General features: G+C 34.8%; 1 protein-coding gene across 4 annotated transcripts in view; it reads right to left on the reverse strand.

Moving 5' to 3' along the window:
• CSMD3 (CUB and Sushi multiple domains 3) overlaps nucleotides 1-14,789 on the reverse strand; it is a 1,253,459-nt gene that overhangs the window by 451,076 nt on the left and 787,594 nt on the right. For all 4 annotated transcript variants that reach the window (XM_040494274.1, XM_040494275.1, XM_040494273.1 and 1 more), the window contains 3 exons: nucleotides 9,782-9,964; nucleotides 4,595-4,921; nucleotides 411-605 (listed from right to left, as the gene is read on the reverse strand). In XM_040494274.1, coding sequence (XP_040350208.1) covers nucleotides 411-605; nucleotides 4,595-4,921; nucleotides 9,782-9,964 — 705 coding nt within the window. The remainder of the gene's footprint in view (nucleotides 1-410; nucleotides 606-4,594; nucleotides 4,922-9,781; nucleotides 9,965-14,789) is intronic.

Here is a 14,789-nt window from a genome sequence, read left to right on the forward strand (position 1 = left end):
GGTTTCTCTCAGGAATTTGACAAAAGACCGAAGTATGGCCATAGACCACCCTCACACAATGGAAACGAGCTAATCAGGAATGGACAACCCAGCACCTAGAGCTATCAAGCCAATAAGGTAGAACCTGAGGAGGAACAAGGGGGAAGGAGGGAGTGGGTGCTGACCAGAACTTCTACAACAGCGAATGTTGCCTATAGTCACAGGCATTCACTTTCTAATGTTCTCTCTCTGTAAAGAGAGCTTTTCTACTCTTCTTCCTTTCTGATCTTACATTCTAAGGAATTTTGGCCTGCTGCTCATTTTGTGTTCACCTCTTCATTCTTCAAAGTGGCGAGACAACGAGTCCCGGGTATTGTGGTAAAAAATCCTGCAACGATGGGGTTATAATTTTCACTGACCATTGCCCTTACCTCCACATCTTGGAATTGGTCCACTCCACATTACTTTTCCATCCATAAGAATACACGTAATTGTCTCTGTTCCCTGGGTTTTAATAAATCCTTCTTCACAAATAACTGAAATCGAACTTCCTAATTGAAAGTTGTCCCCAAACCGCCGTGCGTTGATTGGTATTCCAGGATCAGGACATTCATTATGCCCAAATGCTGGAGAAGAGGAAACAAACAAAAACACACAAACAAGCAGTATGAGAGGGACCCTTGTGTATGTGGAGTGAGAAAAACCGACTTTTGAAAAGATTATGTTTATTTCTAGATAAGCCTTTATTTATTATTTTTTTTCAAAAATTTTTTTTCAACGTTTATTTATTTTTGGGATAGAGAGAGACAGAGCATGAACGGGGGAGGAGCAGAGAGAGAGGGAGACACAGAATCGGAAACAGGCTCCAGGCTCTGAGCCATCAGCCCAGAGCCCGACGCGGGGCTCGAACTCACGGACCGCGAGATCGTGACCTGGCTGAAGTCGGACGCGTAACCGACTGCGCCACCCAGGCGCCCCAGCCTTTATTTTTTAAAAAAGAAAAAAAAAAAATGAGAGCCTCTCCTTTCGACCCTGTTTGCCTGTGATGTATGTTCATGATGTAAATAGGTATGATTGTTTTAAAATATGAATTATAATCTAAGATTACATTTCAAAACAGAATTGTTTCTGCTTACTTCTGGAGATCACTGGGGTTTACGGTATGTAAAATTTTCTGTATAAACTGGTCAGAATTCCAATTATTGTGAATACAAACCACGTTGACCACATCTCACTGCAAACTTTCGTGATGTTACTCCTTGGAATGGAGAAATAGTCTTGTGAGGCTATAGTGAAATGTTCCAATCTGGTATGAAAGTCTTAAAATTTCTTTCTAATTTTCCATTTGTCATCTATTTTCTGCCATCTAGGAAAAGGGAAGGGAGCTAACTCTTATAATTACTATATTCTAGCCACTGCTATAAGGAGCTTTGGAAATGTCATTATCTCACTTAACATTTAGAACTTTAAAGAGTAATGTGAGATTCAGCAACAGATAAGTATTTGCCTCAGGTCAGAGAGATAGGATTGAAATGTATCCCTTTGTACGGCTTCTAATTTTTTTCTCAACAACATATTGTATCTTGGGTTATGTTTCATGTCGGAAGAGAATGTGAGTTCTTTAAAAAAAATTTTTTTTTAATCTTTATTTATTTTTGAGAGAGAGAGAGAGAGAGACAGAGTGCAAGTGGGGGAGGAACAGAGAGAGGGAGACACAGAATCTGAAGTAGGCTTCAGGCTCTGAGCTGTCAGCACAGAGCCTGGCATGGGGCTCGAACTCACAAACTGTGAGATCATGACCTGAGCTGAAGTCTGATGCTTAACCTACTGAGCCACCCAGGCGCCCCAAGAGAATGTGAGTTCTTGAATTCAGGGCCACTTTATTTTATTTTGTGTCTCCCAGGATATATTTAGGCAAGTCTTAGCAAGTCAGCAGCAGTGTAGGGACAATATGCTTACATATTAATATGCTTGAATTTCTGAAGATTATAGATTAAATGAGCCCTCCAAATTTCTCATTTTATTCATCTGTATGACTAAACATGCACCATAAATGTTTAAATTAGCACAATACAAATGGAAGAATATTTAAAATCGCAAAATCTAAATGTGTAAAAAATAGTTTGTGAGGTATTTACATTATTATATTCATGCTACATAAGTACATGCAGTTATTTTAAATGTTCTCATTAATCATTACTTTGATATTGTTCATAAATTATATAATTTTGATTTACCATTCTCCTCATTTTTAAGTTAAATGGTATGGAAGAATATTAAGGTAAATTCTAAAATAGAGACAATATATTTTTGTAGATGCACTTATTTCTAATTATTGGTTTTTGTTGTGATTCTAAAAAACCCAAAAACCATAAACAGAGGTTAGAGTGGAAGAGAGCCAAAGCATAAGAGACTCTTAAAAACTGAGAACAAACTGAGGGTTGATGGGGGTGGGAGGGAGGGGAGGGTGGCTGATGGGTATTGAGGAGGGCACCTTTTGGGATGAGCACTGGGTGTTGTATGGAAACCAATTTGACAATAAACTTCATATATTGAAAAATAAATAAATAAATAAAATAGAAAAACTAAAAAAACAAAACAAAAAAACAAAAAAAAAACAAAACAAAAAAAGCTGCAATTGATTAAGCCTTGTTGTTTCTATATATAATGCCTGATAAGTTCTTTTTCAGAAAAAAAATAACTTCAGTAGTAAACATTAAATATAAGAATTTTCATATGATCAATTAAATTATTTACTAGAGACACAGAACAAGAAACAAGGAGGCATATTTCCATAATTCCCTGAAGGTACCATAAACATTAAAGTTAAAAATAATGTGCCTTGAAGACAAAATAAAAATAATAGATAGATAGATAAGTGTGTGTGTGTGTGTGTGTGTGTGTGTGTGTGTGTATACTCATATGAAATATTTTTAAAAGGGCTTTCAGATAAAGCGACTCTTTTATACAGCAGTCTGTATGACACATGTCACAGCTAATTTAACTTTAATGATATACAATTACATGTTGACAATTTCACCACTAGTGACACTTGGAAAAGGCAATAACTGCTTTCTGTTACTAATTGCCAAAACTCAGCACTGATTGTCAGGGTTAGGGATGTGATTCTTTTTTTTTTTTTTTTTTAATGTTTATTTATTTTTGAGAGAGAGACAGAGGAAGAGAGTGAAACGGGGAAGGGCAGAGAGAGACGGAGACACAGAATCCAAAGCAGGCTCCAGGCTCTGAGCTGTCAGCACAGAGCCTGACGCGGCTTGAACTCATGAACAGTGAGATCATGACCTGAGCCAAAGTTGGAGGCTTAACCGACTGAGCCACCCAGGCACCCCTGGATGCAATTCTTTTTTACAGAACAGGAAACTAGATCCTATTGTCATATGTCACAAATATTAACAAATATTAACTCATCAAGTTGGTCAATACGTGCCAGAGTGTGGTACCTTCAAGGGAGGGGGAAGAAAAAAAAAAAAAAAAGCAAGAAAAATCAGTAGTGTTCTATTCTTTAGGAAAACATTTGCAAACAGAAGCATTAGTATGTGAGTATATTAACCTACTATGATATATTCTCCTTCATGTGATTCATCTTTTTGCTATATTTTTGGCATTTTTTTTCAAAAAAAATACAAAGAATGTGAGTGGCCGACAATAGGTAAATAACCTCAAAGAAATGTCAAAATATAGCAACATAGTAAACACAATTAAATAAGATGTTAAGGTAGTAGTTCAAAAGGCAAGTAAGCAATGACAGCTAATGTTTATTGAGCATTTACTATGCACCATCTACTCCATGACAAATTATTTGCCTGCATCACCTAATTTATTCCTTATAGAAACCAAAGATTGTTTTACTGATGAGGACACTGAGGCTCAATTTTAAACCTAAAAATGGGGCAAAGCCAACATTTGAAGTTGTATAGTTTCACTGTAGAGAGGATGCTCTTAATCTCTAAGGTATTTCTCCCCATGGTGGCAGGTCAGTGGTCTACTGCTCCTGTGTTAATGATTTTCTCTTCTGTAATGTTTCTTGTGAATTTCAGCCTTGTGAATTTCATCTCTAGAATTGTAACTCTGTGCTGTCATTATTGGTTTAAGGTTCCCTATTGGTTTATGAATATTTTGAAAGAAAGATTTATTTCCCTTATATGTTTGCACCAATAATGGAGCAAAGTATATGATACAGTTTAGGTTTGATCTTATGCTTATAAGATTTAATAGAATAAACTAATATATTGGCTGACATCATAATATTTGAAACATATTTCCTTAATATCAGGCCTCTCACAAACCAAGAGAAATGACACAATAGGGAGTAAAATATGGTTGGAAATGAAGAATTGTTCCTGGTACATTATATATATATATATATATATAGAGAGAGAGAGAGAGAGAGAGAGAGAGAGAGAGAGAGAACTTGTTCAAGTTTATATATATATATATATATATATATACATATATATATATACATATATATATATACATATATATATAAAACATTGTTTAAGTTTCCTTGTCTATGGAACCAGAGAGCTGGTTTACATGATTCCTTTCTAGCTCTACTTGGTAGAAATACATTATATGGAAAAGATAAACTTACTGTTATAAGTGATGTTGAAGCCACGTCCTGACATTGAGTGGTCAGCTTGAAATTCCAATCGCAGTATATGACTATTACTAGTCAGATGGGAGGGCACCTCGGCCCCAGTAAAGGTTCCAAGAATCGGGGAGTCTGGAGAGTCACCATCTTTAACCGCAAGGAAGTCAAACTGAGATTCCAGATCAAAGTCATTAAAAGAAAGATGTATGCGACTCCCTGGATCAGAGATTATGGTCCAGATGCAGTTTAAATTATTTCCATACCCTTCTGGGTAATCAGGAGAAAGCACTGTTCCCATTGGTGCAGTAAAGTTAGACAGGCAAGGAACTGTTAAAATTATAAAACACAATAAATGTTCAAAAGTAATATTTCACATTATTTTGCCACATTCTACAACTATGATAACCAATTAGTAGCTTGAAAAAAATAAGATTAAACAATGTAAATTATCTTATAAAACAGAGAAAAAAGGTTACTATTTTCACATATTAGAAAAGGAAACTATTACTTTGGATAACCGTGTGCTTAAGTATGCACAAAAATATCATAGGAGTAATAAAGGCAATTTATTTAGACATCTGTCATATTTATGTTAGAGTGCTGTTCAAGGTTTTTGTTTCTTTGCATACGAAAGAAGACTGGTGAGGCACCTGGGTAGGAAACAAGACTGGTGAGGCACCTGGGTAGCTCAGTCAGTTAAGCAAGGGACTCTGGATTGATTTCTGCTTCAGGTCATGATCTCACCCTGGGGGGATCAAGCCCCACGCAGCCTCTGTGCTGAGCTGCTGATTGTAGAGCCTTCTTGAGATTCTCTCCCTCTTCCTCTGCCTTGCCCTTCTCCTTCCCTCTCTCTCTCTCTTTCTCATTAAAAAAAAAAAAATGGTGAAATATATATAGATTTCCACACAAAGCAATAATGCTCATCAAATGATTGAAGACAAAAAATATTATGCAGATATTAACAGAACTGGGATGTTGTAGCACAGACAAAACGTGGATGAGGGTGGTGACTAGGTAAGTTTCAATCCTACCATTGCCATGGGAAGCTCTAAGAGTTTACAACACAGATAAGGAGACAAAGGAGACTAACTTTTATAAACATCCACCACTAGTGGCTAATGCTGGAAAAACAACTAAACTCACACCTTTCTAAGAGGAAGTCTCTCACTGCCCCTGCTCCATCCCTCTCCAGTTTTCTTTTAACTTTTCAAAACAACTAAGCTAAAGTATCACACAGAACATTTAGAAAGTTGAAAAAAGATAAAAAACAGAAAAGTAAATGGTCTTAGTGCATAGCAGAAATCATAAAGGAATGATGTATTGTCTTCTGGTGTTTTTTATTACATAATTTAAACAAAATCAAACTCATCTAATTTTGCACCAAATTTTATTTACAAAGAGTATGAACCTTAGGCCTGAAAATAGTTTGCTACATTTCTGTCTAGAAAAGTTGTATTAACTTTTACTGAAATATAACTCATACTGAAATACAATTAATATGTTAGAGAGTACAAAACCTCCACCAGCATAAAATATTATGAGTATTTGACCTTTCTTAATTGATAGGAACAATGATATCTCATATTATTAATTTGCCCTTCTTTGCCTACTAGTAAATATGAAGATTCCTCCATTTTCTCTTTTTTGGGAATTATAGGCTCATGAAATCTGATATTTAAGACTATGAACTCTTAGTGTTTAATATTCATTCAATATTACAATTCATATAGAATTCCTACATTATTCTGTTAATAATTTTAGCATAATTTGTTTTAATTTGAGTTAAAAATAGTAATTTCTTTATATTGCATTTAAGTTCAGATCTTTTATTAACATTCAGAAATTAGACCAATATCTACCTATCTGCAGAAATATAAAGACAAAAATATACCTATACCTACATATATGTATAAAATATGTAAAATAACAATAGGAATTATATATATATGTGTATATATGTGTATATATATATGTGTGTATGTATATATGTGTATATATATGTGTGTGTGTGTGTATATATATATATATATATATATATAATCAGTTACTTATTATACATGTATAATTATTTATCATTTTAAATAAATACTTTCTAACCTAAGCTTGCCTCGTCTGTACGGACCGATGTTAGGAGTTAAAACCAGGTTTTGGAAACTGATAGCCACTGGACTGGATCCAGACTGCAAATGTGTTTGATACAATTTTTTCTTATGCCTGTACAAAAATTTGAAGTCACATTTTAAAATCAATCTATTTCACATTGAGGCGGAAAAATGTGGAGTTCTAGCTTCCTTGAAAAAGTGAATGCACTACAGTTGCCTACCACTTCCATAATGGGGACACACGTACCTAGTCCTGTGCCCTTTTCAAACTTTTACCTGCCTGCATCCAGGAATCTTCTGATTCTATAACCCTTGATCTAAATGTAGGCTCAGCAAACGTGTTCTGTAAAGGGACAGAGAGTAAATCCTTTGGCTTTATAAGCCACATGGTCTATTTTGCAACTACTTAAGTCTGCCACTATAGCAGGAGTCAACTCTTAACTCTTCCTATAGCAAGGAAAGCAGCCATGTGCAACAGGTAAACCAAAGTACACAGTTACGTTCCAGTAAAACTTTGTTTCCAAACGAGGCTTCAGGCTAGATTTGTCACGCAGTCCTTAGTTTGCTAGTCTCTGATCTAAATGATCTCCATTTGGGACAAGGGATGACCAAAATCTGTCATGCTGATCTCCTTTGTCAGATAAATAGGCCAATGCCAATATAATACTCTAAACCCTTAATTGTATTAGATGCAGTTGTTACTGTAATTTCCTTTGACTCAGTGTTATATTTCTGTGAGTACCATATTAATTTTACGGTAGCAACTTAATATTGTTAGATGTATCTTTATGTACTTTAGTACATAGGCACTTTTTCTTTTAAAAAAGTCTCATGTCTATTCTATTGTTGCCTGTTTTTTTACCTAGCTGTGTATCAGCACATTACATCAGTTCTCAAAGAAATTGTTAGGATTTTTACTGAAATTTCAAGGCAATTTCTATATAATTCACATATTTAATATAATGCCCTCTCATTCTGTAACATGCATCTATCTCTTTTTTTTTTTCCATAAACTCTCCTTTTCTGAATAAGCTTGTAATTTTCTGTGAGTTATTTGGAATTATGTAAGAATTATTTCTACATATTTTATAATTTTATTTTTCTGACTAAATTAACTTTCAATTACATTTTCAAATTAGATATTGTCAGTATACAGGAAACTATTCATTACTACATATTTATCATATATCAAGTTTTAGGACTTTATTCTTTTTAAAAATAGTAAAAAATGTCTTCTCTAGAATTTCAAGAGTTTAATTTGTTTTAGTCAGCATTATTTTAAATATTTTATTGACTGTATTTTAGCATCTCTTAAATGACTTAAAATAGTTTTATTTTTTATTTTCTTTTAAATTTTTTAATGTTTATTTTTTAGAGAGAGAGAGAGAGAGAGAGCATGAGCAGGGGGAGGAGCAGAGACAGAGGGAGACACAGAATCTAAAGCAAGCTTCTGGCTCTGAGCTATCAGCACAGAGCCAGACACAGGGCTCAAACCCATGAACCATGAGATCATGACCCAAGCCGAAGTCGGATGCTTAACCAACTGAGCCACCCAGATGCCCCAAATAGTTTTATTTTTGGTGTGATACACTACATTACTAGATTCTCCATATTACACATTGTCTCCATGGAAGAATACCTAGAACTAAAGGTCTTTAAGTGAAATCTTTTGAAGTATTGCTAAGTTTTCCATAATGCTAATGAAATCCAATCAAATTCTCCTAATATATTGTCTTCTTTCACAGCAGGAACTTCACAAGGTGATCTTGGTTAGGGATGAACACTGACATTAAAGGAGAGGGATCTATTGAGGAGGTCTATGCTCTCTTCCTCTCCTACATTCCCTAAAGAGCAAGCAAAACATATTTTAATTAGGGAAATTTCTGGAACATTCAAAAAATACCCACTTTGCTAAAACATCAGATTAGGTATCATTGCAATATGTATCCAGACACTATACTGAGAGATAGTATTGCTTGCTTATTTTCTATTTTCTTTTTCTTTTCTTTCTTTTTACTTGTTTGTTTTGTTTTGTTTTTGTTTCTGAAGAGAGAGAGAGAGAGAGAGAGAGAGAGAGAGAGAGAGAGCTTGCATGAGTAGGGCAGAGGTGCAGAGGGGAAGAGAGAGAGAATCTTAAGTAGGCTCCACATTCAGTGCAGAGCCCAACACGGGGGTCAAGACCTGAGCCGAAATCCAGAGCCAGACACTCAACCAAATGAACTACCCAGGCACCCCTATTATTTTTAACTATGCAAAATATATATTAGATGACCTGTAGTCTCTTTAAAAGTTCTGTTACTTCTTTAAAAATGTTAAATAACTTCAGAATGCTACATAAGAAACATTTTTTTTAATTTTCATGAGTATTGGCTTTCTACGTTACCATTGAATAGTGAATAGTCAAAACCAAAAAGCAAAATTTTCCATATTGCACCCATATCTGGGAAGTTGCATTTGTTGGTATTTAACTGAAACTAAAAGTATATCAATAGATAATACAAATTATATTTTTGTTGTAGTTACATTGGAATGTTTTCATGTATTTAAACAAATACATTCTTTTAATCCAACCATACTGTATATCACAAACATTAATGGAGTTTTTTTTCTGTGCAATATAAATAAACAGCACATAAGTATGCGTTAGTGTGAGCATCTACAAGTAAAAATAAGTTCATGCATTATACATAGAATATAAGCTTTAAATATTTTAAGTGTTTCTGATTGAAAATAAGCATATACTATCTTGTTAAAATAAATAAATGAATCTACTAGAATTAGCTCAGATGTATAATTTCCATAAGAGGTATCCTATCTATAAAGTATAAAGTGCCATCAATAAAATTCTATAAGAACAGATGTAATATATATTTTGCAATTACCAAGTGAACTATGTTAACTTTATTTAAATCTTTAATGAAATTTATAATTTGGCATAAGCACACTTGTTAAAGATAGTATCACAAAGTGCTACTCATTCAAAAATAATTACACGGTTCCAGCTCTTTGCAATTAATTACAAAAGCAATTATATGCAAGGACAGGGTAACATATGCTATCAGAAAGCAAAGCATTTGGTACTCACAGATACAGATGGGTATGTTTGCAGACCATTGGTTATTCTCTTGACAAACAATGGATTTCTCTCCAATTAATTCAAACCCAAACTGGCACTCGAACCTTAAAACATCACGATTAGAAAATCCATCTCCTTCTCTAATTCCATATAAGGGTGTACCAGGATCACCACAACTTTCTTTTTCAATTTCTGCAAAAATAGAAGATTAAAGTCACCTTCCAAGGGTTTTAGGCATATGATATCCTCATGCCCAGTTTAGTAGATGTACACTTCTCTATATCTGAGATATTTCAGAAAAAAAAGATTAATACATTTTCCAAATTTAATTTTTTTCTTTTGCTACTCTTCTTTTAATTTTTTTTAATGTTTATTACTTCTGAGAATGAGAGAGAGAGAGAGAGTGCACAAGCAGGGGAAGGGCAGAGAGAGAGGGGGAGACACAGAATCTGAAGCAAGCTCTAGGCTCTGAGTTGCCAGCACAGAGACTGATGCGAGGTTTGAACCCACAGACCATGCGATCATGACCCGATCCGAAGTCAGACACAATCAACTGAGCCTCCCAGGTGCCCCTCTTTTGCTATTCCTGTGAACACAATTTGATGACATGACCTTTAGGGAACAATTAATGTAGTTCTCTCATTTTGTAGATGGGAAAACTGAGGTCATCAGAGCACCGGCCAGTGTTTGTGCCCAACAGCACAATTATGACAAGATTTAAATTTTTGTCTGCACTACATATATGCACACACATATGTACACATGTATGTATTTCCCCCAAATACTGAAAACATTTCTTATCAGTAATGATGCAGTGAACCCTTACATCATGACCAGGATGTGAGGTAACGTCTGCCTCAGTGCTCCTACAGCTCTCAGTGAATGCCTTTCCCCTAGAAGCAGCCATTTTCCCTGACACTTGTTGGTTTAATTATTTCCCCTACTAGACCCCCCCAAAAAAACTCCTTAGGACAGGTATCAATTTTGTATTCCAAATTACCCAGATACGTTCCTCCAGAAATGTTTTTTATATGCATGAAAATGAAGAAGGTTGGTTAAAATTCTCTTAAAAGCACATGAAAGCACTCTCTTAACTTGTATTCAAAGAGGCTCCAAATGTCTGGGGTCTTCACGTGAAGCTCTGAATGTCAGTGGTAAATTACTGTGATGGTTGTTTAGGTTTTTAATTCACATGAAATCACATTAATACAGTTCTCAAAACTACAGCAAAAAAATTAAAATTACAGTTAAAAGGCAAAAGTTGGAGATAAAGTTATGGCCTCTATTCTGATATTCCACCAAGCATACATTGTTGGTTCTGCAATCTACCAGCACCAATTTAGTGTGTATCTTTCCGATTCTTTCCCCATGCTTTTATAATTATACATAGACACATATAATATGGAATATTATAAACATCTATATTTATATGAATATAAAAATCTTACCTACAACTATATAGTATTGTTTACGTATGTATGATACTTTATGTGGTAGTATGCTGTCAAAGGTATTCTATAACTTGCTCTTACTTTAACCAAACAATAATTTTGGATTAACTTTTGAACACCCTTATGTTTTTAGCAGAAACCATATATGGGTACAATGATTCCTTTAATACACTGGATTTGATATTTTGTTTTTACTTATGCTGTAGTGACTTTATTCTAGATTTTTGTATAATTCTATCCCTATCCAGGTGTAATATCAGAGAAAGAGGTTTGTAATTTTGCAACTTTCACTGGTCTTTAGGCTAGTTTGTAGAACAGGAAAAGTTAGATCCTTGGGTGTTAGAATGTGTTAAGAGAAAATGTTGGCTGAGTGTGGGCTAATTTTGAAGTAGGTATCTATCAGTTTAATCTCTCCAAAAATTTTTTTTCTACTCAAAGCATTTTTTGGGGGGTGGCAGAGGAAGGGGCAATATTGGCAACTTACATATTTTAGAAAAATGATATTTTCCAGGATTTGGAAAATGTTAAGTGGGAGTAAACAGGCTTAAGTGCTAGGTTATGGTGGGATGACATTGTCAACAGGCTCACAAAATTGCATTTCTCTCATGCCTTGAAATTGAAATTGTTTCTGTTTTCGAAAAAATGGATTCTTCTTCATCTGAAAATGTCTTTATTTTGCCCTCACTATTGAATGATAGTTGATAAGCCACAGATTTTAATTCAAAGTTATGTTCCATCACCATTTTGAAGGTGTTTTTCCCTGGCCTTGTATCCATCCAGTAATTCTGATGAGAAATATGATACCAAAGGGATTCTAATTTTCTTATAATTAATCTGTCCTATGCATCTTTATTCCCCCTTACCATAAATAGTGGCATTCCTTTTTAGACTTGCTGGGGGTTTTATTTTATTTTATTTTATTTTATTTTATTTTATTTTATTTTATTTATTTTATTTTATCATATGTATTATTTTATTTCATTTTTAGTTTAAAGAGAGAGAGAGAACTTGGGTGGGGGAAAGGGGCAGAAGGAGAAAGAGAGAGAATCTCAAGGAGGTTCCATGCTCAGTGTGGAGCCTGATGCAGCGCTCAATCTCACAACCCTGGAATCATGACCTGAGCTGAAATCAAGAATCGTATGCTCAAATCAACTGAGCCATCCAACTGACCCTAGACTTGCTGTTTTTAGTGTCACTATCATTTACCTAGGTATTGGTTTATAATTTTTTTACACTTGGCGCTTGATAGATTTTATCTGTCAAATAACTTGCAAGGTTTTTTTTAAGTTTTAAGAAATTTTTAGCAGTCTTTCCTTTAAAATATTGTTTCTTATATACTCTCATCTCTCTAAAACTCATTTACATTGAATATTGGAATTTGAGGTCTAGCCTTCCTGTTGCTCAATCTTTCAAATTCTCATTTTTGAAATTCTCTATTCTGCATTGTTGAAGAAATATATATGTAAATATATATGTATATATTGATTACATATAATTAGTAAATTATATACAATTTACTAATTACATATATTCCAACTTATATATACATATATATGCATATATATATGTTTATCTAATTCCATGTTTATCTAACCTCAATTCCACCTATAGACTGAAAAATTATGTTGTCATTTCTTGAATATTTAATGATTATTACTTTTTATTGTTTCATAAACTTCTATTATTTGTTCATGAATACAGTTTCTGCCTTTATTTTTGTGAGGATATCTATATAATGATTTACAATGATTTTCTTTTCCTCTCTTAACTATGTTTCCTTGGGTATAAGTAGAAGCGTATGAAGAGAGCAGCAGAGAAAATGTTCTTCTAAAGCAGCATGTTGGAAGATAATGTGGTAAATCAGACTGGTTGTCAAGCCTGTGATGAAGGGGCAGGAGGAAGTACTTGAGAAGAGAACAAGATTGTTGGCTTTGAGCATCTGTCAAATAAACATTTGTATTTGCTTGCTTCTCTGTAACACTGCAGGTCCTAAAATCCCCATCGTCACCTTCAACACCTGCCACCTTCAAGCTTATTTCTTCTAATGTCAGAATCACCTTGTATTTCTAGGTATTAACTTTTCCCTCTATTAATCTGTGGTACAGTCCACTCTTGTGGTCTTCATTTTGAGTTAGAACACTCTTTTTTTGAAAAGATTGTTTATTTATTTTGGGAGATGGAGAGAGCATGAGTGAAGGAGAGGCAGAGAGAGAGGGAGAGAGAGAGAATCCCGAGCAGTCTCCATGCTCAGCATGGAGTTCCCATGTGGGGCTTGATCTCATGACTATGAGATCATGACCTAAGCCAATATCAAGAGTCCGATGCTTAGCCAGCTGAACCACGCAGGCACCCTGGGTGATTACTGCACTGGACTCTCTTCCATATCTGGGCATTTGGCTCCATAGCTGAAAAATTTTCCTCTGTGGTAATCACTGTGGTTTCTCAGCATTGTTAGGGGACCTCTCCCTGGAGGTTTCTAGCCCCAGTGCCCAGTGGCCTCTTATGCATAAACTGTAACAGCAGTCTCCCATGATGGCACTGGTTTATGAGATTCTCAGCTTACCTCTGTATTTCACATATGTATATTTACAAGTTTATTTATATATATTTTTCTTAGGAATTTCTACAGCCTCATGGCAACTGAGATTTCCTCTTCCCATTCTTAAGCATCAATGAATTTTTAAAATATATTTTCTAACACCTTTGGTTTAGGACTGAGAGTAAGTGCTTACTCTACTATTTTGAAACCATATGTTTCTTTCTTTGCTCCTTGATTTTTAAAAGTCAAACATATACTTTCAAACAAAGATGTAATTTCAAAGCTGCAGTACTCTCAGACTGAAAAACAACATGAAGTATAATAAATAGATACCTATCATGCATCACTGCCTTTGAAATTTTTTTTTTTTACCTGAGGTGCAACTAATATCTGAACAAATAATCAATATGCAACAGATGGTTGTCACAGTAGAAATAGTCCCAAAAGAAAATTAATAATAATGACTATCATTTTTTGAGTATCGAGACTGTACTGGCACCATGAAAACCTTTATTTAAAACATCAGTTATGTAATTTAATCCCCATAACAACCCCATGAAGAAATCATTGTCATCTCCATTTACAGATGAGAAAGCTGAGGGTCAGAAAAGGTGACTAAAGCTCTAGACTGAATATTTGTGCCCCCCTCATCCCAATTCATATGCTGAAACCTAATCCCCAGTGTGATGGCATTTGGAGGTAGAGTTTTTAGGAGTTTTAGAGTTTTAGGTCATGAAGGTAGGACCCTGATCAATGGGATTAGTGCCCTTATGAAAGAAGCCTTATAAAGCTCCTTTGCCTCTTCTGCCATGTGAGGACACAGGGAGAAGACGGCTCTCTAGGAACTAGAGGACTCTCATCAGGCACCGAATCTGCCAGTACCTTGATCTTGGATTTTCTAGTCTCCAGACTAGATAGATATTTGTTGTTATAAGCCACTGAGTCTATGATATTTTTGTTTCAACAGCCCAAACAAAGACTATAACTTGGACAATTTCACAAAGCTTGTGTATTGCAGAGTTCAGGT

Source organism: Herpailurus yagouaroundi, unplaced genomic scaffold (genome assembly GCF_014898765.1).
Source record: "Herpailurus yagouaroundi ecotype Mexico unplaced genomic scaffold, PumYag 186, whole genome shotgun sequence".
Taxonomy (NCBI): Eukaryota; Metazoa; Chordata; class Mammalia; order Carnivora; family Felidae; genus Herpailurus; species Herpailurus yagouaroundi.